We start from the raw sequence: 21,677 nt of genomic DNA, 5'->3' as shown, positions 1-21,677 counted from the left end.
GCTTCTGTTTGTAACTAACCCTTGTTAGATTTGTTACAGGCTTTAGTGTTTCAGCAAGAGTATAAGTAGAATAGTTCTCTAAAGCCCTATAAAATTGTCAAATTAGAAATATGAGGTAGCAACACTGATGTCAGCAGAACATACCTCAGTATAAATCTGTGCAGCTTATCCAGATTTCAGCAGATTTGCCACATAGGGAAAGTCAATCTGAATATTTTGCAAAGGACTGAAACTGCATGATACCCATGGGACCTTGCACAGAACCATAACTGAAAGCCTGATCCCACATTCTTTCTCAAAGAATTGTTCATAGGAAGACATCTAACCTTGTCCTTTAAATGTTCTACACCTGAAACTACAGGTAGGGACTGTGCTCTCCAGCCTATAGGGTCATGGTTAAAGCAGAGAAACAAGGAGGTGAAAGGATCTGCTTTAATTGCTATTTTATTCATGACCTTGGCTGGTCATCCAGCATTGCTGCCTCAGTTTACCCATCTGCAAACAAAGACTAATGGCTTCAGAAAGCTGCTGCTCACCAAGCTGGGTGATGCTGTATGGAGGGGGTACACTGCACCTTGGAGAAATGGCTCAGTCAGCATTCCCCAGCACCCCAGTGAAATGGGGAGGTGAATGCTCTGAAGCAGCTGAGCTGTAACCCAAGGAGTTCCTCTCCTTGCAAGTGCAAGGTGGAGAGCAGCTCTAGGTAACCCATGAGGCAAGGCTGAGTCTCAGAAGAACATGGTGCTGCCTTTGTGTCAGTGAGCCAGACCTTGGCTGTGTCTGCTCCCACTGCCCCAGGCTCCAGCAGGACAGGGCTGATCTCAGCTGGCCTTGGGGACAGAGCTGCACTAAATCTCTGCCTGTGCCACCGTGGGGCCAAAGCCCACAGCCACAATGCAGATGGTTTATTAGAATAGGTTCTGCTCATGCACAATTTACTTTGTTTGATCCCCTCTCAGGGGAATCTCTCCTTTCACCTGTGGGGATGGTAGGACTGACTTAGGTGTGGGAATAGGAAGAAGTAGGTTTAGTACCTGCCCATGGCTGAGGTTTCCCAGCATGTGTCAGATTTATTCCCTCCCTTCAGAAAGAAATGAGTTCTTCTCTGCCTAACATGAAACATCTCTGTAAGCCACACCTTTTGTAATTCTTCCCCTTGATACACATATTTCACTGATCCAGAGAAAATAATCTCAATTATTGTATTCACAGTACAAGACGGTACAAGGCCTGCTGCTATTAAGTTTTGGATTTTATTATTCCCAATAAAATGGAATACAGTTCAGGTTCCTCTTCATTTTTCCCAGGAGTTTAGGATATGCAAGTGATGTGAAAGAGATCAAGAGATTCCCCACTTATGGTTATGAGATCTAACTTTGAGGAGTGTAAGGTCCACAAAGCTGTATTTAATTCTAACAGCAATAATCTGTAGAAAAGGGGCAAAAATTTGAACCTCAATCTGAAAAAGTTGCACAAGTCACAGAAGTAGAGAATATCTCTCACATACAAGCACCCTCTCTCAACACAATATGTTAAAAATATACATGGAAATAAAGCTAAAATAGTTGAAAGGCCATGGTTGAATAATTAAATTATATATACTCTGTCTGGTAGAGTTGTTCAGCATGCCAAAATGATACAGGAGAGGCAACTGGGGTTAGTCCTACACAATTAAATTAACTCTTCTGTCCCCAAGAGCTCACCCTTTTGCATGTTAGCATTTCATTGAAATTCCTTCCTAGCTTGGAGAGCAGAATGTGGATCCTAAAGAAGAAATCATCACCACTAAAATACAGTTTTCTACTGTATTCAGTCTTCTCAGGTGAAGACTGAAATCATGAAATCATACTTCTTAAGTGATACTAGCCATAAAAAAAGAAAAGACAGCAGAACAGTTCTGAAATGCTAAAGAGAAGAACAATAAAGTGCATAATAAGATCTTCTACAGAAATTAATTAATTGAAATGGATTATAATCTCAGGAGAAGCATTGAGATACAGAAGGCCTTGCAATTTGGTTGAACTGCCAGTCCTTTACTCTCAGTTTACTGATGAGGTGATTACTATCAGTTGCTGCACATAAGTACATTTTTCTGCCTTTTAAACAAGTATTTCCAGACTTGAAAATATACACTTTTCATTGAGCTGGAGAGAAACAGCCCAGAAGTAGGCTGAGGGCAAGGGAAATGGGCAAGTAGCACCAAATCAGGTGAGATGACTGGACCCCAGCAGCTGTCCTGAGCTGTTCTTCAGGCTGAGAGTTGTGTCCCTGTCTCCTCTCTGGGTGAATTGCTGAGGGGGGACCAGGTGTAACCACACAGTGCTAGAAGTTTCAGAAGCCAGAGAAAAGAACCCCATATCCATCCTAAACCTTTTATTAGGGAAGAAAAGGGCAGGGCAGAACAGGCAGTTACATATAATGGAATTTATACCAGTTAACTCCTGTGGTGCTGTGAGCCAGTTGGTGCTGCTGGAGCGAGCAGTTGCTGGTACCAATGATATGACAAGAGACTCAGGGCTCATTTTCTGCTTCAGGGACCACAGGCTGTTCTGGGCAGCTGGAAGGATAAGATACTGCTCTATTTAGCAGGAGACACGGCAGTGCAAAGGAGGAGGCCTTGCAGGCAGGATTAGCCCAGGACTCAGGAAGCTTGCACAGGCAGGGCAGGCTTTCCACCTGAACCCAGGAGCACGGCAGCTTCTCTGCCCACTCCGTAAAAAGGATGCAGCAGCCTTGGCTGCCAGCTAGACACTGACCCTGAGGGGGGGCGAGGAGGTCAAATCACCCCTTGAGCACAAGAGTAAGTACCTAGGAGAGAATATTCCCCAGTGGTTAAGGGCTCACAGTGGAAGAAGCTCCCTAGGCAAGCCCCAGCTCTGTGATCCACGGAACTCACCCCCCACCCCCCAAAGCAGAGGGGAGCCTGGGGCCGCCCGCACACACACAGGGCTTTGAAATTCTGTGCTGAGGAGCACCATGTAGGTGCCAAGAGGTTTTATGGTGACACATTTGGGCTGCACATAGGTGTGCTTGGGATAAAGAAAACCTCCTGCAAATGGGCTTCAGCCAGTTCCTTGGGAGAGCTGCTTCTCTGGGAACTGCCATATCCCCTCTGACTAGGGAAGCCAGGAGCTATGCTTCCAGCTCTGCCTAGCAGTAGCTAAAAAATACTCCACAAAAACATAAATACACCCCCAGCTTCTAAGGGCCCGGTGACTGAGTTTTGCTCCCCAGTTTATCTGCCATGCAACCACAAATCATCTTATTGCCTTTAACAGGCAGGAAACTAGAAAGATTCCAATAAATCTGTCTGTTTCTAATGAGCTACAGAAGCTGGATCCTTCTGAGCCCCCATCCCTGATCAAGCCCCTGACTTTTTGCTTCTTTATACACCAACATTAGCCTAGGCTTGCACTCTTACAGTACTTGATGTCATGATAAGGAGAAAGATTCACCTTATTTATGCTTTAAAGCAATTCTCCCCAAGCACATGCTCTTTCATCATTCTAGCTAATACTGTAGGTGTTTCTAGGCTCACAGGCACAAAAAAAAAGAAGAAATAATATGGAAGGGGCTGAAAACTCAGATTTGTGGCAGAGTGCAAGACTTGAACTTCCTTAAGCTTTCCAAATCATTAGAACATTGTCAGAACATGTTTTCCTCTGGATTGAGGTACATAGCATTTACTGAAGAGTTTGGCATGTAAAAGAAAAAGCAAAGGAATATGCCTGGGAGAGAAAATTAATAGGGACAAAAAAGTAGATGGCACTTTACTTAGTTTTTCAATATTAATAATAAGTTGTTGCTACTTTAAGTCACCAAAACAGTAAAGTTTTAAAATACTGGCTGTCATTGAATACAGACTATAGAAAAGATTACATTTCTGCCTATCAGTGAGCAGATATGAGATTACTTATTAGCAGTGATTTATCAACATTTACTTGAAATGGAAATAACTATCTGCAGTTTCTGTTATAACATTTCTGTTATTGTTCCTATTTTCCTATAAAAACAAATCACACCAGACTTCTCTTTTCCCTTACACTTTTGTCATTCACCTGTTGAAATTGCAGAAGACGTTAAGCATAAACAAAGAAGATTGATCTGCTTTCAACTTGTGTTAACAGGGATATAAAAATAACATCCCAGATACCAGGGGAAAAGCATGTGGTCATAAAATATCCACTTAAAAGGCAAAGAGGTGTTGATAAAACACTTGAAGATTTTTTTCTTTTTTATATATATAGCCAGGAAGGCAGCTCCTGAATTTTAGTATAAACAGACACCTCTGAGGTAGAGAGAGTAGTACTGTCATGTCTTTAAAAGATTTTACTGATATTCAAATGGATTTTGTGTATCTCACAGGCTGTTGGAACATCTGACAAGAAGCTTTATATAAATCTTTGTCCAGCCATGGAGGGAAATGTCCTTGAATTTTCCCACATAGCAGAAAGGTTAATAGGGAAGATGATTCTTTATGTAACTCATCCTTCAAAAAGACACTAAACAATGCTTTCAGAAGAGCTGGAGAGTAGAGCCACAGTGTACCTGGGCACCTTGCTTTTCTACAACTCTTAAAAGCCCATCAACAGATAAAGCATCTCAAGGTGTTGACTAAGCTTATGAAAATAAATGAAAATGTCTTAAAGATTGTAAATACCAAATTTCTATGCCTGATGATGTCCTTGAGTCTTGGTTTGAAGAAAAAAACTGAAAACCCCGGAAGCCATAAGCAAGACAGATTTAACTGAAATGGGCTGCCCAACTGCAGGCTTGGTTCTCACAACACTCTCTAAATGCTACACTTTTCCCCTGTGCAAATATAAGAAAGTGGCTCAGGCTCCTCAAGGCAGCCTGTGCAATGGTGGTGAAGGCAGATGAAGATTGTCACTCACTCAGCTGGAGAAAACACTGCTTAACAGTCTAATTTCTTGAGGAGACACGAGGTTTCTCAAGTCACCATGCCACTTAATGCTTCCAGGGCTGTGTTCTCTTAGGTACAAAACCCTGGCAGCACAGGTAGAGGTGTCTCCCTTGATTTCTTAATGGGTTTTGCCTGCAGACTGAGCGTTACCCAGTCCTCCGACCAGTGGGCTAACGCAGGGGAAAGCACTGGGCACCAAGTCATCGACTTGTCAAATCTGCTGTCAGGCTTATGTGTTCTGCATTTTCCTGCTATTCCCATGCTGATATTCTTCAATATCACAGCTCCATGGTTTTAATCTGCACCTACAACAGGGGGAGCAAAATGAATCCTTCATCACAATAGCCTTCTCTACTGGAAAACAGTCTTGATATGTTTCTCATCATGAAGCCCACACAGACTTTTCCAGAAATGACAGTAAGTGATCTACTACAGATATGCTTAGCAGGCAACTAGAATACAAGCAAGGCTTAAATGAGCTGCAACTACAGCACAAACTGTTTAGTGGGATCTCTGTACAGGTAGCAACAGAGATACAATTTTTGTACTCCATGCTGTCTCACAAAGTGCTAATAGAGTCAGAAAACATGTTCTTGCTCAAGTTAGCTTCCACAGAAATTTCCTGTTGTATAATTCTCTTTAATCTAAAGTTAAAAAGCAGACAGCCATTATTGTGTATTTACCTCTAAGGGATCAAGATTGATGCTAAGCAGTAGCTTTCATTAGAACAGGAAAATACAATATTGAATCCAAACTCTTTTCACACCACTTTTCAGATGCAAAGAAGAAACCAAGAAATTTTTTGTCCATTAAAAAATCAAAACAAAAGACACAGAGGAAAATCTGACAGAGGAGCCCTTAAGCATCTCGTTCTCTAGTAAGTAAAAATCCTTAACACTTTGCAGATAGAGTCCATGTACTATCATTATTACTATCACAAGTCTTTGCTAATTTTTTTTTCCTCAGCTAATCCTCAGTGTGGATGCTCAGCTAAGCAGTCACTGATGTTACCTGTGAGTGATTTGACCCACCTAGGGAAGGCAACTTGACATTGCAGAGCCACAACACTCCTGCAAGAATCACAGTTTACAGCCTTCCTGTCAACAGCCACTACAGGATCAAGGATGTTCATCCCATCTTACTCCAAAAAAACACACATTCTTTTATTGACATTAAGCTCTCCCAGTCCTTTGTTCATACAGAAGCTTATAAAAAAAGCTTGAAGTGATCTACAATTAAGTTCACACTTGTTGCCATCTTCCTCCCCTACTCCAAAACAGATGCTTCCAACTGCAAAGCAACACAAGGTTCAGACGTGTTAGCTAAGCAGACTAGGTCAGATGAACACACAAAAGACAGAGTTTAATGCTGTAGAGGAACAGAGAAGAATAATACAATAATTTAACTTAGAGTTAGACCCAATATTTATTAACTGACCCTTTTCTCCATAGACTCTGATAATCTATTTTCCCAGTAGATACCACAGAAACAATTTTACTTGTGAATCTGGGCAGCAGGCTGTGCTTGCTTAGGCCATCTAACTGCAACTTCATAAAATTAAGTAGTTCTTGTTTAGTCTGTGAGAAGTTGGTGCATTCACCTGCAGGGAGGAGAGACATAGACACAAATTTGTTACCTTGCAGCAGCAGAACACTTGGTGTTCCAGTAGTGTAATTTAAGACTGACACCAACCTCTTCTTATTGCTTCCTAACAAGCACTGGTCCAGATGACACTTGCCCATGTGGATGTGCACTGTGGGCTGTAAGACATTTCAGCTTTTAATTCCGTGTACAGCATAATCTAGGACTAGAAGTCTGCAACCTGGCACCATTAGTGAGAGCAGATGCCTAATTGCTGAGCAAAACCACAGGAGAGACTTGAGACACGCCTGTTTTCTTACCAAATCTGTGTTTTCCAGGATTGCATCTCCTTGGACAAAAGAGGTCTAAAGGCTGTTGCTTAGTATTGCAGATCACCACACTGCAGTGGAAATACAACTACAAGACAAGAATATTTAGATTATTTAGGGAAGTCTTATTTGGAATCCAATGTGTACCAATCCCAAAGGATACAAGGTTGTGTCAGGGTGGGAGGTGGCCTCTGCTCCCAGGCAACTAGTGACAGGACAAAGGGGAAATGGCCTCAAATTGCACTAGGAGCAGTTAGGTATTAGGTTGGGTATTAGGTAAAAGTTTTTCACTGAAAAAGTGACAAAGCATTGGAACAGCCTCCCAAGAAAAGTGGTGGAGTCACTATACCTGGAAGTGCTCAAAAAATGTGGCACTTCACAATATTATTTAGTGGGCATGATGGTCAAAGATTGGTCTTGAGAATCTTGGAGGTCTGTTCCAACCTGAATGAGTCTATAATCTTGCTTTGTGAACTGAACAGAAGTGGATGGCCTTTATTCACCCCTCCCAGGGTGTTATGCCTTCAAGGAGGTGTCCAGCAGCCCCAGGCAGTGCTGTCCAGCTGAGCCCTTACACAGCACTGGCTGCATGCATCACCCTGGGCTCACCTGTCAGGACTGCCAACAGCTCACGACAGAACAGAGACATCTGACCTGCTCTTGCAACAGAGACGTGTCCTGGACAAAGGTGGACATCCTCACTTCAAATCTCTTGAGGTGCTGGGGAAATTTTACTCTGAGGCTGTAATTAACTTTGTGGAAGACAGTTCTGTAGGAGTCTTGGTTGTTTTCACACCTGTTTGGGAAGTAAATGAGAGGAAATGTATTTGATCTAAACCTTCAAGCAGATATTCAAACACAGCAAAGAGATGAAATACAGCAGAGCTTCCCTCTCCAATTTCCTTGGGCCATAGGGGAATGAATAGGATCTCCCCAGTTCATGATCCCTGCTTTTGGCCACATTCAGGGTTGCTTCTTGCCATTTCTTTCCAGCCAGAAGCACTTTTGGCCACTCACACGACCTGCTGGCCCCAGAAGGCACAGCCACTGTGCTGACACCAGCACATGCCCCACAGATCAGCAGCAATTGCCTCCAGAGTAACCTCTGCCACTTCCACCTCTACCTCTTCCCCTTTCCTCCCACCTGAGGTAGAGCACCTTGTGCTGAGCAGTTACCAAACAGAGGAGGGAAGCCTTCCTCACCCTTTTATAACGATGTGCCACTGGGGGAGGCTGTCCTGGCTTTGGGAGTTGGTTGCCCAACAATCATCCAGGTTTAGGTCCAGTCTTGCATCTTTAGGCTGGAGCAGTTCAACTTCAAAATACAGAGCCTCCCTCAGGTATTTTACTACAGGGTATTCTGATTCCTGGTAGGGCTCTGAATAGGATTTCTCTGTAAGAGAGTATTGATTAGGAGCTTCCTTTTTATGAAGGAAATATTTACAAACTTTCCACTTCACTCTTTTTTCCTCTACCATTTACTCTGGTACAGTAATACAGTAAAAACCTGGGACAGCATACAAATGTCAAGAATTGGGTATAGAATGACAAGAAAGCAAGATCAGCAATGAAAGTAAAAATCTCAAACGTATTCCCTGGCTCTGAGGATCCAGAAATGAAACACTCCTTCTGCAAAAAGCCATTAAGATTTTTATTCAAAATTGTCTCAAAGTTTGAGAGACAATGGAGAAGGGAAAATGAATTTAAAAAAAATCATAATGGCCATTCCAGTCATCGTATTAGGGTTAACTGAAGCCTGAACCATTCTGTTGGCATAGGTGCCACTTTAAAGCAGTATCTTGGACACAGGTTACAACCATTGCAGTGAGTTGCTGAACCTGCTTAGCAACACTTGAGGAGTTCATAGGACAGAGAAGCTGTCCTATTCACTACACAAAACTTGCATCATGCCCAGACGAGGCAGGAAAATCATACATGTGTCAGTGATGCTAAGTCTGTTCCACTACTGACATTTGACAATTTATGTTGCATTTTGGAAGAGAAACGTCCTGTTAGAGGCCTTAAAAATTTTCCACTTCATCCTTTGGTATACTTAAAAGTCATCTAAAGATGGTGCTGGGGAATATTTTCTACACTGCCCTGCTTGAGTAGAGTGGATGAGTAAGATCCCTTCCAGCCTCAGCCATTCAGTGATTTTATAGAATCTAATCATAGATGTTACCTTTGAAAAGCTTCAGTGAAAGAGCCAGGCAGCCAGACCGTGGCTTAATACTGGGTGGTGGGTTCTTCAAAGATTCATATTGATCATCAGCAGTCTGCTTGACTGCATACAAGCAGAGAAATTTCAGTCTGAAAGAAAAGATTTAGCGTTAGACTTTTTACAGCCAAAATAACACGTACAACCTTTGGTTAGGGAATGACACTTACTGGTATATGGGAATATCACTGCCAGGTCTGAAATAGAGTACCTCGTTCTCATATGTCCTAGTTGTGCTGTTGAACTGAAGGATGTACATCATTACAAACAGGACAGTCACATTAGAGTCTGATTGGTGTTTGGCAAAATATAAACATCCCTCTGCTTGACTGCCAGGTTGCACTGAGCAGAGTGTGCTTAGAAATAGGCAGGAATTACCAACCAACAGCCCAAGGGCCACTGAACTAATGTTGACCACAGGTGACAGCTATGCCATAGTCAAGAAGAAAGTTTATTAGCTTGAATATGACAGAACACCTTAGAAAGGGAGTGCATGGGTCCTGAGAAAAAGAACAGCTGAGCTTATTTACTGAATCAGTGAGTAGAATGAAATGCAACAATGCAGAAACAAGCTGCATTTATGATGATCTGAATTTAGGCACATTCTGATTATTTGTTATTTTGTTTGTTTTCTATTTGTACAGTATTTGGTGGTAGGAATAGCACCCACTCTAGTCTTTGGCCATCTAGTCATCAGCAATACCCAAAGAGCTTCTGCAAGGCATACAAGTATATCTGGCCAGCATAAACTCCCATTCAAGCCCACCATGAAACAATTCAGAGCTGTCAAACTGAAGGCAAGTTTCAGAAAGCACCTCTGACCTGGAAAAAAAAACATTTTTACTCAATAAGAAATTCTGCTCAACTGAATTTAGTAAGGTCAGAAAGAGTATAGATGTACTACTGTGCTGGTTTCAGCTGTGACTTCCATGCAGCTTGAGCTCACCTCTGAACTTCTGCCAGGTCTAGCAATAACCCTACCCCAGTGCAGAGTAAACTTGATGTGACTAAGTCCTTACCTTTCTACTTGTTCCACAAGTGTTCACATCGAACTTGAAGGTTGCAGTCTTCTCTGTCACTAGGCTGGGTTTGCACTGCCTGTCCCTCAAGACAAGCAGAGCAGTGTCCAGGTCTTCACCACCTACCAGTTTGATTGCAGTAATGATCACAGTGCCATTGGGCAGGCACTCTGAAAGAGAAATACACATTTTCACACAAATCAGGATTCAACCTTCTTTTGTAGCCTAACAACAAAGATGTTCTGGATGGATTTGCTGGCAAGTTCTTTTGGCAGCTCACAAGGAGCTCTCACTCTCTTCAAAAGGATTTTTCTAGCCAAGATATTCAATACATTTAATACTGATGAATTGTTAAAACTCTTAGTATCTAGGGTTCTAACATCTTTAGAATGACTACTTTATATGCTGATTCTCCCCACATTCCACCAAAACCCCCCACCTCATTCAATTCTCAAAATAACCACAAAAACCCTTAAAAAAGCTTCTTGATTTTGGAGGTGTGTGGGGAAGTAGACTTTCCCACTTCCTTCCCCCTTCCTGTACTAGGCAGGATAGCCACTCTAATGTTTAATTTAACTTGCCTTGTGGCATATTAACTGGTAGGAAAGCTGACAAGCAAACAGAGTGCCACACAACTCTAAAACCTAGAAACATTTTGGACTGCATGGCTTAGTTTTGCAACTGAAACAGCATTAACAGCTAATCCCCAACATTACGTATTAGCTCTGAAGGTGAAAATATGCAGGAAACTGAGAAGTCTCTCCTCTGAGCCAAGGTGATGTCATCCTTCAAGGTTAAGTAGAATGAAGCCTTTATTGCAGAGATATGAAAGGCCTAGAGATGACAATCACAGGATAAACAAGAGAATAAAGATACTGTTCAACTAAAGCATTCAAAAACTAAGAGGGCAGGTTATCACAAGCCAAAGATAATGGAGCTTGAGCAAAGTCAAATCCACAGGATGTATTTAAACAGGATGTTTTTAATCCAGAAGCTCACACAGTAAGCTTTTTCAGTTGTTTTGCAGAAGAATGCAACACAAACTCCACTGCACGTATAGTTGTCCTTAAAGATGTTCAGCCATACAGTAATGCAGAATATGTTTCTTTTTTTCTTGCTCATTTCTGCCAACATTAACTAAGGGAAATTAAAGTTTTCTTACAAGGGCAGAAAATAATCCTCCATTATACCTTATGAAGACTGTCTCAAATAAAAGTTTTATTTTGCTTTCAAGGATATACTGTGTCTTGTTGACATCTCACAGCTAGAACATGCCTTTCAATTGCTACATGTTGGCAGCCTTACCTCATAGCTCACATGGGGAGAAAGGAAAGGGACAGAGATTGCCAGGTGAGTGCCATTGTCCCTCAGAATGTAGTTGTACTTCTGTGCAGCCTCTTGGGTCAGGTGCCAGTCTGAGATGAAAGGCAGCCAGTTTTGGTCCACATTCCCACGAGTGATAATGAGATGAAGGTTCTTCCCATCACAAAACCCTGTTGCACTGGGCAGTACTGCAGAAGAACCAAGAGTGAGCCAGCTGCCATCAGTTTAGTGCAGCTCCCTGGGACTGGCAGCACCCTGGCTGAAACCAGCCCAGCTCACAGCCAGGTTGGTGCAGTTTCACCAAGTTCCACAAAGTTTACCTGCATCTTTCACAGCTGACAGTACAATTACTGGGACAGCAAAAGTCTCACTTGATGGATAGGTGATGAATGCGAGTGTGACATTCAGGGTGTATGCTCTCATGTCCTCTCCCATGTACTAGGAAAATCATATTTACACATGAAAAATCACCAAGTGATACCATCATTTCTATACCGTGAGATGCTGCAGTGCCTTAGTACACACCTCTTTTTTAATACTTGGTGCATCAAGTGGGACTTGTAGTACATATGCTTTGCTTCCATTAACATATCTGGTCCTGCGTATTAGGTAGCCATGCTGAACAGCTGCAGGTACAGCCACAACAACCCCTTCAATGGTTAAGTTCACAAGTTCAGCATCCGGGAGGAATGTTCCCACTGTAACATTCATTAGCCTTGCACTCAGATTTAAATCTGAAAAGGAACAAATAGCATTAAGCTCTTAACAGTACCAAAACCTTTGGTAAAATTCAGTGTTCAGCTACTTACTACTGGTTATAGCAACTTCCACTTGTTCAAATGGTGTTTCTATTTCCTTGATGATAGTATGTTTGTTTAGTCCCCATTTGTCGTCTTCCCACTGGTGTTCCAAGAACAAGTTGATGGTGTATTTTACCCCAAGCTGTCCATTGCTCACAGAAGTCTAGAATTCAAATCAGTACCCTTTAGTATGGCTTGATTTTGCATTAAAGTTATGTTGAAGCATCTCAAGATCAGCTAAATCTACAGCCCCAACCAATTTTGCCCTTTTTGTTCCGGAATCCCGATCTCTTGTATCCCTGTTTAGATTAACTCAGAATACTCAGAAGACTACCTTTGGAAAATTATCTCTCACTCCCCAAGATTCAAAGCAGCAGGGGACTATTTCACAGTGAACAGGGTTGCTCATGCAACTTCACCAGAAGTTCAGTTGCTATGTTTGCCCAGGACTCAGTTCATCCCAAACAGCCAGATTTAGATGTGCAGTCCCAACCCATCCCAAGAGCACATGGTCTGCTGGACTATTCCCGTTCTCTCAAGTGGTCTGTGTAAAATACAACAGAACCCATGCATGCTTTACAATCCAGTTAGAACCATCTCTGAGGAGTATGACATCAGGACTAATAGGTGAAAGCTCTGTGTTAACCTGAGTAAATAATGAATCAGTAGTTCTGTGTAAGATTCTGTCTACCTGTGCTTGCAAGAAAAGAAATTCTTCATAAAGTGGTGATTACAAATACTATCTTTGGTCAGGGCTTCTGGAGTCTTTAACAAATCCTTTGTTCTCCCTCACTCCCATCTTTCATTTGAAAGCCAAAAGATGAATTATTCCTCATCAGAAAAAAAACATATCCCAGAATATTGCTTGCATGGCACCTAATATAGATCACCAACCTTGTAATAACCACCTTCTGCACCTATTGGAATCTTCATTGTAATTGCTGTTAACTCATTCAATAACACATATTTCCTGGAAGCCATTTCCTTGGCAGAGAGTTTGTGTAGATCCACACCAGCTTCCACAAGCACATCCTTAAAGCTTGTCATTCCAGCAGAGAGTGGTGGAATATACTTTGGAACAGTCCAGGTGATTGTTTGGTTCGTGTAGTCCACTCCATCTTAGGGACAAGACATGAAAGCTGTCAGCTCACTAGTTGTGAGTCTGTACCTGTGCATTTTGGCATTGGAGCATGTTACACACTCCTTACCTACAGGACATGCCACAGCAGTATCCACCATCAGGATCACCCACTGGTATTTGTAAAATGTACTTGATCTCAGCAGAGAAAAGGTAATTCCCTGATCCTGTAGGGAAGGAATCTGGTCAGAGCTGCACAGCCTGGCAGCTTGGTGGGCCAGAAGGAGCACACCAACCTCGACCAGCTGAACCTGGGCAGCAGTGTATGGCACTCGCAGCAGAACCCTGGAGTCTGTGGCAGTGAGTCCATAACCTGCAGTCCAAGCATTGCTCACAAGCAGAGCTGTTTTTTCTTCTGGCTGGTGAAATGCTATTTGCCATATTGAGGCTTCTTCTGCCTTTGCCTACCCAGAGAAATGTATTAGTAGATTAAACATGATGTTCGAAGTAACAGGTTTATCACATTGAATGATTTACTGTGTTGAACTGCCCAGAAGTTTTGTTGGCTTACTTTGAATTTTACTAGTGGGATATCTCTCCAGCTTTCCCCGCCTCATGCATACAGAAAACTTTCCATATTAAGGGCAACAGAGAGTAACTCATGGCACTAACTGCACTGCTGCAGACTCTGCACATACAGAGTCCAAGAAGAAAAAAAACCTCTTCAGTTTTCTTCTGGGCCATGGAATTTTAAAGAGGTTTTTGTTTTGTTTTTTGTTTGCTTGTTTTTTTCTTGCCTCTTGCCTGGGGAAGACTTGATTTCTTCCTTGGAGACACAGCCTGCAACTAATCTATAAACACACACTAAAACCACTTGATACAGAAGTTCTGTTATTGCTGCTTAAGTACTTTTTGAAAGTACTGCATGGTTAATGAAAAAAAAAGATGGTTGTGCCAGAGGTAGCACTAGCTTTTGCTAAAGAAAACCTGTAGTTTTACTTCTGGAAATACAAGAGTCCAGTCCTCAGGTTCATCTCGAACAAAGTCTTTTATAGTCTGTGGAACGTCCCTCCTGACAGAAACCTGAGGGGAAAAAACATCTGTAAGGGGTTTGCTGATAGCAATTACTTACTTGTCTTCAACACCCTACAAGCCTTTTGCAAGGGAAACAAGAATTTCCTAGATAGAAATGCCACCATGCCTGGTGATTCACCTATAGTCTGCTTGATTTCAGTGTCTTTTTATTTTCCACCTATCTTCTACTTTCTATTTCCACTTAAGACCAGAGTTTGTTCTTGACTCCAACATACTCTTCCAAGAGGAGTCCATTTCCCCTTCTGCATTCCTCCCCAGCAGGGAAATTTCCTTCAGAAGGTATACATTCTCAGTTGTCTCAAATAAGATTTATTGGGGCAACATTCAGTGAGTTCAATCTACAAGCTTGACCTTTTTATGGTTTTTCTTAACCTTTAATATGAATTTACAGCTTTATTAGCTATTACTGCTAATGTAAGTTACACAACCAAAATATAAATGTATCACTTGAGACGCATACTGTGCACCCACTAACAAGCTGCTCATGATGGGGCAGTCTGAAGCTGACAAAATTCTAGGAATACAGATTGTTTCCAATCTAAGAGAGCATCTTGCAGTACCTACCTCTTTGCTTCTAGCACTTTCCATAAGTACTTACCTCCATGTAGTTATTTTCACATATTATCTCTCTGGGGCTCCACGGACCATAATGGCAACTTGCACTTTTCAGATGAATTGTAGCATTGCTCATGTCAGGACTGTGAGATGCTTTGATTTGTATAGTTACTGTGAACACATCTTTCTGCATGGGCAAATGGAACATTTGCCTGTTAGACTGCTTTTCCCTAGCTGGGCACCATCTATCCTTGTGACCTTAAATTAAATACAAAATACCAGCTTCTGCACAGAAGAGCAACTCCATATTGAAGCATTATCACTTTCAGCTTCATTAACTGCACAAGATGTATGCACATAGGTATATAGCTACACAGCAATATAAATATTTTGGGCAGCAGGTTTGTTCCTTTTGCACAGCCCCAGAACCGAACAATAAGAAAACAAACAAACGAACCAAAAAGATAACTGATTTTGTGTTTTATGACATAGTAGCAGTGAGCCAGTAATCAAAGTTTTACTTTTTACTGTGATGTGTCTCAGGACACTTAATATTGTTAGGGCAGAGTGCAACGTGGCTGCCAGATGCAATTCCCTATTGTAATCCACAAGAAAATAGTTGCCCTTTAAGGGCACATGTGATATACTTCATGTGTTCATCTGTAGGCCCTCCAAATGGCAATATCATGGAGCACTCTCAGACCGCTGGATACATTTGAAGAAAATGAAATTGTTCTCTGCTAACAGATACTCAAGACATTATGACACCTCAGATTAAAAATTCAGTAATTTCTCACATAATGTTAGTATACAAGAGTACTGTAGTCAAAACAGACTTACCTCCAAGTGAGAATGGCAGCTCAGCGCAGAAGCACGGAGCTGAATGCTCCTCCAGCTGGTGTAGGTTACTGTAAAGCCACACTGTGCTGCCACGGCCTCATTGAGCTCCCAGGCTGTGCCAGACTGATCTACAGGCAAAGAACAGCATTAACAGGTATAACTCCTACTCTGCTAACTCCTTAAGAAACCTGCCCTGGCATAAGGATTCAGCTGAACCTGCTGTGATACAGCCCAGCTGTATTCCCTGGGCTCAGAGAATTGCAAAGTGGGAACAGTTAGCCGTGACTAAATGTAAAGAAAGAAAGAGTGGTAAAATTACAGGCACACTGGGACACTAAACACTTGCAGCTGAAGGACTGGAGATGGAAAAAAAACCCCAAACCACCAATATGGTGACAGATGACAGCAGCAACATCAGGACCCTGACCTGTGGCTGGCACAGGCTCATATTTCTCTGATGCCTGCCCTGCAAAGTCTCTTCAGGAGACAATTCACCAGGATGATAAAGACTACTAGACACACTAAAGATTCACTTGGATATTTTTAGTATACAAACCATTTTAATGGTTTTGAGCTTTTTAGTGTTTTGTATTTTAGTTGTTTTGGATTTTTCCTTAAAAAATCACTTTATGGTTTAAGATATATGTAACCCAACTACAGAGTGTTTTTGTGTATGAGTGAAGATATCTGAACAAAGAACACATTTTAAGTGGGTTTTGACACAAAAACCACTTCCAGAAAAATGGATGGCATGGAGAGCTTTTTCAAATTTACATTTATATATATAATCTTAAAGCAGGTGTTTATATCCCAAAAATATTATCACTGTGCCCTTCCAGGCATTCTGTGATGCTTTTCACAGAAATGTACCACCTGCTGACTACTAAGTCCAGTAACTACTAAGCTAGAAGACCTAGCTAATTCTTAAACTTCATTAAGTATACCCCTCCACCAAGCTGAAGCCACTAGTACAAAAATAAATAATATTGTGCCAGCTTCAGCTGGTGAATTTTCAGAACAGTATGTGCTGTTAATAAAAAACATTCTTATCACAAAGAAAACCCATGAGATTTTCCATGAGATCCAGCTTTAACATGCCTAGAAACTACCATGTGCATTTCACTTTGAGCCCAAAATCAAGTCTGATCATGACTAAGTTATCAAAAAACAAGTCGACAGTATAGGTTACTCAGAAATCAAGGTAGCAGTTGGGCTTACTTACAATGAGATCATCCAACTAAACTGATCTATAATAGGAGACTAATCTAGTATTAGATCTAGGGAATTCTAGTATAGAAGCACCTCAGAGAATTTTTAACATTTCACCATATGTAATTCTCTCACCAAGCTCTTCTACATCTACTTACCAACAACAAAAAGAGATAAATATTTGTCTTCAAAGTATTCTGCATTCAGTGTTATCCTCAGAAGGTCCCCCAAGCACTCTGAACTCATGGGTCCTGTGTCAGATGTATTTAAAAGCTGGTAAGATGGGGATTCAAAAGAAGATACAAACAAATCTGCTATTTCCCAGATTGCTTTATAAAGTCAGTGTTGTGACAGTCATACATCTCTGGTCAGGAGAGGTGAGAGGTTGTGTTTATGCTGGCAGTAATTCCAGGAGAAAAGCTAGCTCCAAAATGAGTATCCTATTAGTAATGGTGTTTGATGATTTGGCAATGCTACCTGCAACAGCCGGTCATGGAAATAGGATTTTGGAACACGGTCAAAAAGGCTGCCTCATCTGAACACCTTAGCCAACTACATTGGCTGCCTCAGTCTGAACACCTTAGATGAAATAAAATAGAACATCAAAGTCCCACACAGTCCTGAAAAAAAGAAAAAAACCCAACCTCTAAACAAAAAAAATCCCAACCAACAAAACCCTACAAACCAACCACAAAATAACCAGAAACTTCCACCTGTACCTCTCTATTCACAAGAGCCAAAAGCCAGTTGGGTGGAGAACAGCCACATAAGCTGTGCCCTTCCATCAGCCTACCCTGGTCACTTACCCAAGTACCAGTACCAGAAGCCAGCTGGCTCATACTGGGAAAGAACCACACAGGAACAGAGAAAATGGCTTGAGAAGCTCCAGTCCCAAGCTGTCACCACAGCACAAACCAGGCCATGGCTCCCAAACCTCTCAGGCAGGAGAGGCAGGTATACACTGTCTTAAGTGCAGGATTAGGGAAGGCTTCTCATTTGACATGCACATCTAATAAATGGGGATTTGTTGCTTCAAAAGGGAGTTTCTATGGCATCATGAGCTAACACCAGCTAGACCTTTTACAATAATGGTGCATTTTAAGAGCTGAGAGGATTCCTTTTCCTACAGGGTTCAGCACCATAGGCTGAAGTTTACTAGTGATGCAATTCCCACATCAGAGATGGTCACGCTAAGGAGCAGCAGACAGATGCTGGTGACCATGACCCTATTCCACCCACACTCCAAGCTACCAACTGGATTCAGTGCAGAAGCTAGATATCTGGATAAAACCTTTTCCAGTATCTATTTACTTTGCTCTTTGGGCATGGCCAATGCATTTGTACAGGACCCACTGTGAGTAGGGCAGACAGTCCTAGAAACCATTCTCTGCATCTGCTGCTCCAGGACCAGCTCTGTTTTGTAAGGAAATATTTTGGCTAAGAAAACCGTTTCCTCTGAGATGAATCACTGCTATCTTTATAAAATTTTGTCCTGATTTTGGCTGAGATAGAGTTAATTTTCTTCCTAGTAGCTGGTAGAGAGCTGTATTTTGGATTCAGTGCAAGAATTATGCTGATAACACACTGAAGTTTTGGTTGCTGCTGAGCAGTGCTTAGCACCAAGCCAAAGACCTTTTAAGTGGGTCATGCTGTGTCAGGGAGGAGGTACACAAGAAGCCAGGATGTAGCACTGTCAGGACAACTGATCTGAACTGGCCAAATGTATATTCTATACAATAGACTGTCATGACCTATATAAAAACAGGGGGAATTGGCTGGAGGCACCAATCTCTGCTCGGGGACAGACTGGGCATCAGTTGTCATGAGCAACTATTGTGCATCACAATTTTTTTCTTAGGTTTTATAATGTTAAAAATTAAAATGATGATTATAATTAGTATTATCATATTTTATTTGATTCCAATTATTAAAATATTGTTCTCAATCCATGAGGCTTTTCCTGAGTCTCCTCCCCATTCTGCTGGGGTGGGAGGGGATGAGGAATGAGTAAACAGCTGCCTGGTACTTAGCTAGGTTAAACTATGATAAAAGACCTTACATATTGTATGGAGACTAACAACAACTACACTCAAGAGAATAAGAATAAATTCCTTATTAATTCATCAGTACTTATTACCAGAGTGAGGAAAGGTAGAAACATTTGCTTAATATAGTGATACATGAAACTAAAGAATGCAGTTTCCAGCAAATCCTTGTATGCTTAAAGTTTCACAGAAAAACATGCAAATAAGGCTGCAACAAGAGCTTCAGACTCTTTTGAAACACACATAAAAGCCTAGATAACACCAGTGGAGAAGCCTGCAAACTGATGTGAAATCAGTTTGTAGCAGAATTACCTGGTGTCTCTTGAGTCCATACCCCAGAGAAAAATATCACTATTAGTAACAACCTGTAAGAGAAGATAGGGATTAGCAGTAGCTGCAGCTGTGACAAGTTGATAACAAATTTTTTGCTCAGAAAGTTCTCCTCAGAATATTAAATTAGCCTTAAATTTAGACCAACAGTTCTAGACTAGGCAATTGGAAAAATGATTTTTTCTTAGTAATCTCTAGAAAATTAGGAAAAATAAACTAGAAAAGTTAATACATTTATTGCCTTAAGTAAGATAATTTATGTTTAGTAGCCATAGAGCTCTCACCTCTGCACTAAGCTCAGCCTCATTGTTCATTTATTCAGCCTCTATGTGTGGTGCTTTTTCCTTTATAGCACTACACCAAAAAAAAACCTAAAACCTCCTTTCTCAATTTTGCATAGAAATCAAAGCCTTTCTGGGCTTTCAGTCTTGGGTTAAATAGAAAGGCTGTCACATTTATATTTATGAGACCCTTTTCCAGCTGTTTATCCTCCTCATTATGAGCCTGTAATTCACATCACCTGATTATTTGCTTTACTGATTAAATCTGCTCCTACTTGCTTCCCAGGTCTCTCTATTTCTATGTCTGTCATCTCCTAAGTATCAGGCTCTCAAGACTCATTTGGTTAGAGCAGGTTGCTAATAATACCAAAATTGTGGGTTTGATTCCTCCTATGGGCCAGTCACCTAAGAGCTGGACTTGATGGTCCTTGTGGTGCCCTTCCTGCTCAGACTGATTCTGTGATTCTGTGAAATTGGTGCTGTTCTGATAAAGCATGAGGTGATCCATTGTTTTGCAACTACTGTGCTCTTGTGTGGTGGGTTGACCCTGACTGGATGCCAAGTGTCTTCCTCAGCTAGACAGGGGAGAGAAAATATAAGGAAAGGCTTGTGGAATGATATAAGGACAGGGAGAGATCAGTCACCAGTGACTGTCTTGGGGGAAAAAAAAATTGACTTGGGAAAATTAGTCTAATTTACTGCCAATCAAATCAATGTAGAATAATGAAAAATAAAAACCAGATCTTAAAAGTACTTTCCCTTACCCATGCCTTCTTTCTGCACTCCACTTCCAATTTTTCTCCCTCTTCCCCAGCAGCAGGACAGGACAACAGAGAATGGTGGCTGTGGCCACTCCCTTCTCCTCAGGGGAGGACTCAGTATCCCAGAATCACTAGGTTGGAAGAGACCTTCAAGATCATCAAGCCCAACCCAGCCCTTACACCTCAAATAACCATAGCACTGAGTGCCACATCCAGTCTTTTTTTAAACACATCCAGACGTGGTGACTCCACCATCTCCCTGGGCAAACCATTCCAATACTTTATCACCTTTTCTGTAAAAACTTTTTCCTAATATCCAACCTATATTTCTCTTGGCGCAGCTTGAGACTGGTTCTGTCAGTTGCTGCCTGGAGAAAGAGAGCAAACCCCACCTGAGTATAACCACTTCTCAGGAAGTTGTAGAGATTGATAAGGTCACCTCTGAGTCTTCTTTTCTAAAGGGGCTGAACACCCCCAGCTCCCTCAGTCATTCCTCACAGGGCTCATGTTCCAAGCCCCTCATCAGCCTCATTGCCCCTCTCTGGACACGCTCAAATGTCTCAATGTCCTTTCTACACTGGACTCCTCACAATCTTCCCCTGCTCCAGTGTCCCTCCCATAGAAAACTGTCCTATGTGAGCTTTTCCAACGTGAGTCCTTCCCATAGGCTGCAGTTCTTTGCACACAGCTCCAATGTGATCCCTTATTAAGTTCTGTTTTGTCAGGCCAGGGTTTTATGAGCCTTTAAAAGGGAACTTAATACACCAAGGATAGCCTGGCTATTACCTTTGGAGGCAAATAATGAGCAGGATGGCTTCTGCTGCAGTGTTGGAAACAAAACTGTTTAATAAAAGGAAAAACAATAAACAGAAAATCCGATCCAGGTACAGAGGTCTGCTCCTGGTAAAACACCTTCACAAAAGCCTCGTGGCTCTTTTGTCCTCTCTTTTTCTACCTGATGGCCCAGGCGAGATCTTTTGGCTCTCATCCAATTAGGTGACCCCAAGGTTTTAGTGAAGTCTTTGGGGTCCTATAAGGTCTCTTTTCACCTGATCGTTGGGAGAAACTTCTGGGCCTCCTTCCTTTTTTGGGGGACAAAGGCTAGTTTGCCCCTCTCTCATTGGAGGCATCCCCCTACACTCCTTCAATCCCTCCTGTGGGATGCAGTCCTTCAGGAAGAGACTGTCCCCAACAGTGACAAAAGTCCTGCCAGCAAACCTGCTCCAGCATGGGCTCCTCTCTCCATAGGCCACAGGCCCTGTCAGGAGCCTGTTCCAGCAGAGGCTTCC

General features: G+C 41.9%; 2 protein-coding genes across 8 annotated transcripts in view; one reads left to right on the top strand and one right to left on the bottom strand.

The window, feature by feature from the left end:
* MSGN1 (mesogenin 1) overlaps positions 1-10,079 on the top strand; it is a 12,199-nt gene extending 2,120 nt beyond the window's left edge. For both annotated transcript variants that reach the window (XM_064411875.1, XM_064411874.1), the window contains exons 2-3: positions 5,701-5,801; positions 5,891-10,079. The gene's annotated coding sequence lies outside the window, so the exon portion shown is untranslated. The remainder of the gene's footprint in view (positions 1-5,700; positions 5,802-5,890) is intronic.
* Positions 6,325-21,677, bottom strand: LOC135295986 (zona pellucida sperm-binding protein 2-like). 6 transcript variants are annotated; one of them, XM_064411871.1, is made up of 23 exons: positions 21,607-21,677; positions 20,392-20,519; positions 19,329-19,381; positions 17,130-17,222; positions 15,763-15,890; positions 14,966-15,109; positions 14,260-14,355; positions 13,569-13,736; positions 13,403-13,499; positions 13,089-13,312; positions 12,204-12,357; positions 11,920-12,128; positions 11,715-11,832; positions 11,377-11,582; positions 10,788-10,905; positions 10,072-10,241; positions 9,223-9,296; positions 9,017-9,144; positions 8,038-8,227; positions 7,489-7,630; positions 6,826-6,922; positions 6,617-6,684; positions 6,325-6,524 (listed from the first exon to the last, which is right to left on the bottom strand). In XM_064411871.1, exons 4-22 carry the CDS (start codon positions 17,215-17,217, stop codon positions 6,623-6,625), a joined length of 2,613 nt encoding a protein of 870 aa, XP_064267941.1. In that variant the 5' UTR covers positions 17,218-17,222; positions 19,329-19,381; positions 20,392-20,519; positions 21,607-21,677; the 3' UTR covers positions 6,325-6,524; positions 6,617-6,622. The 6 variants fall into 6 exon arrangements, with proteins under 6 accessions (XP_064267941.1, XP_064267940.1, XP_064267938.1 ...); XM_064411870.1 differs by lacking the exons at positions 20,392-20,519; positions 21,607-21,677 and adding an exon at positions 19,725-19,827; XM_064411868.1 differs by lacking the exons at positions 20,392-20,519; positions 21,607-21,677 and adding an exon at positions 19,631-19,776.

This window comes from Passer domesticus, chromosome 3 (genome assembly GCF_036417665.1).
Source record: "Passer domesticus isolate bPasDom1 chromosome 3, bPasDom1.hap1, whole genome shotgun sequence".
Classification (NCBI taxonomy): Eukaryota; Metazoa; Chordata; class Aves; order Passeriformes; family Passeridae; genus Passer; species Passer domesticus.
Note: the sequence above shows the minus strand (reverse complement) of the source record. Positions and strands in the feature narration are given on the sequence as shown.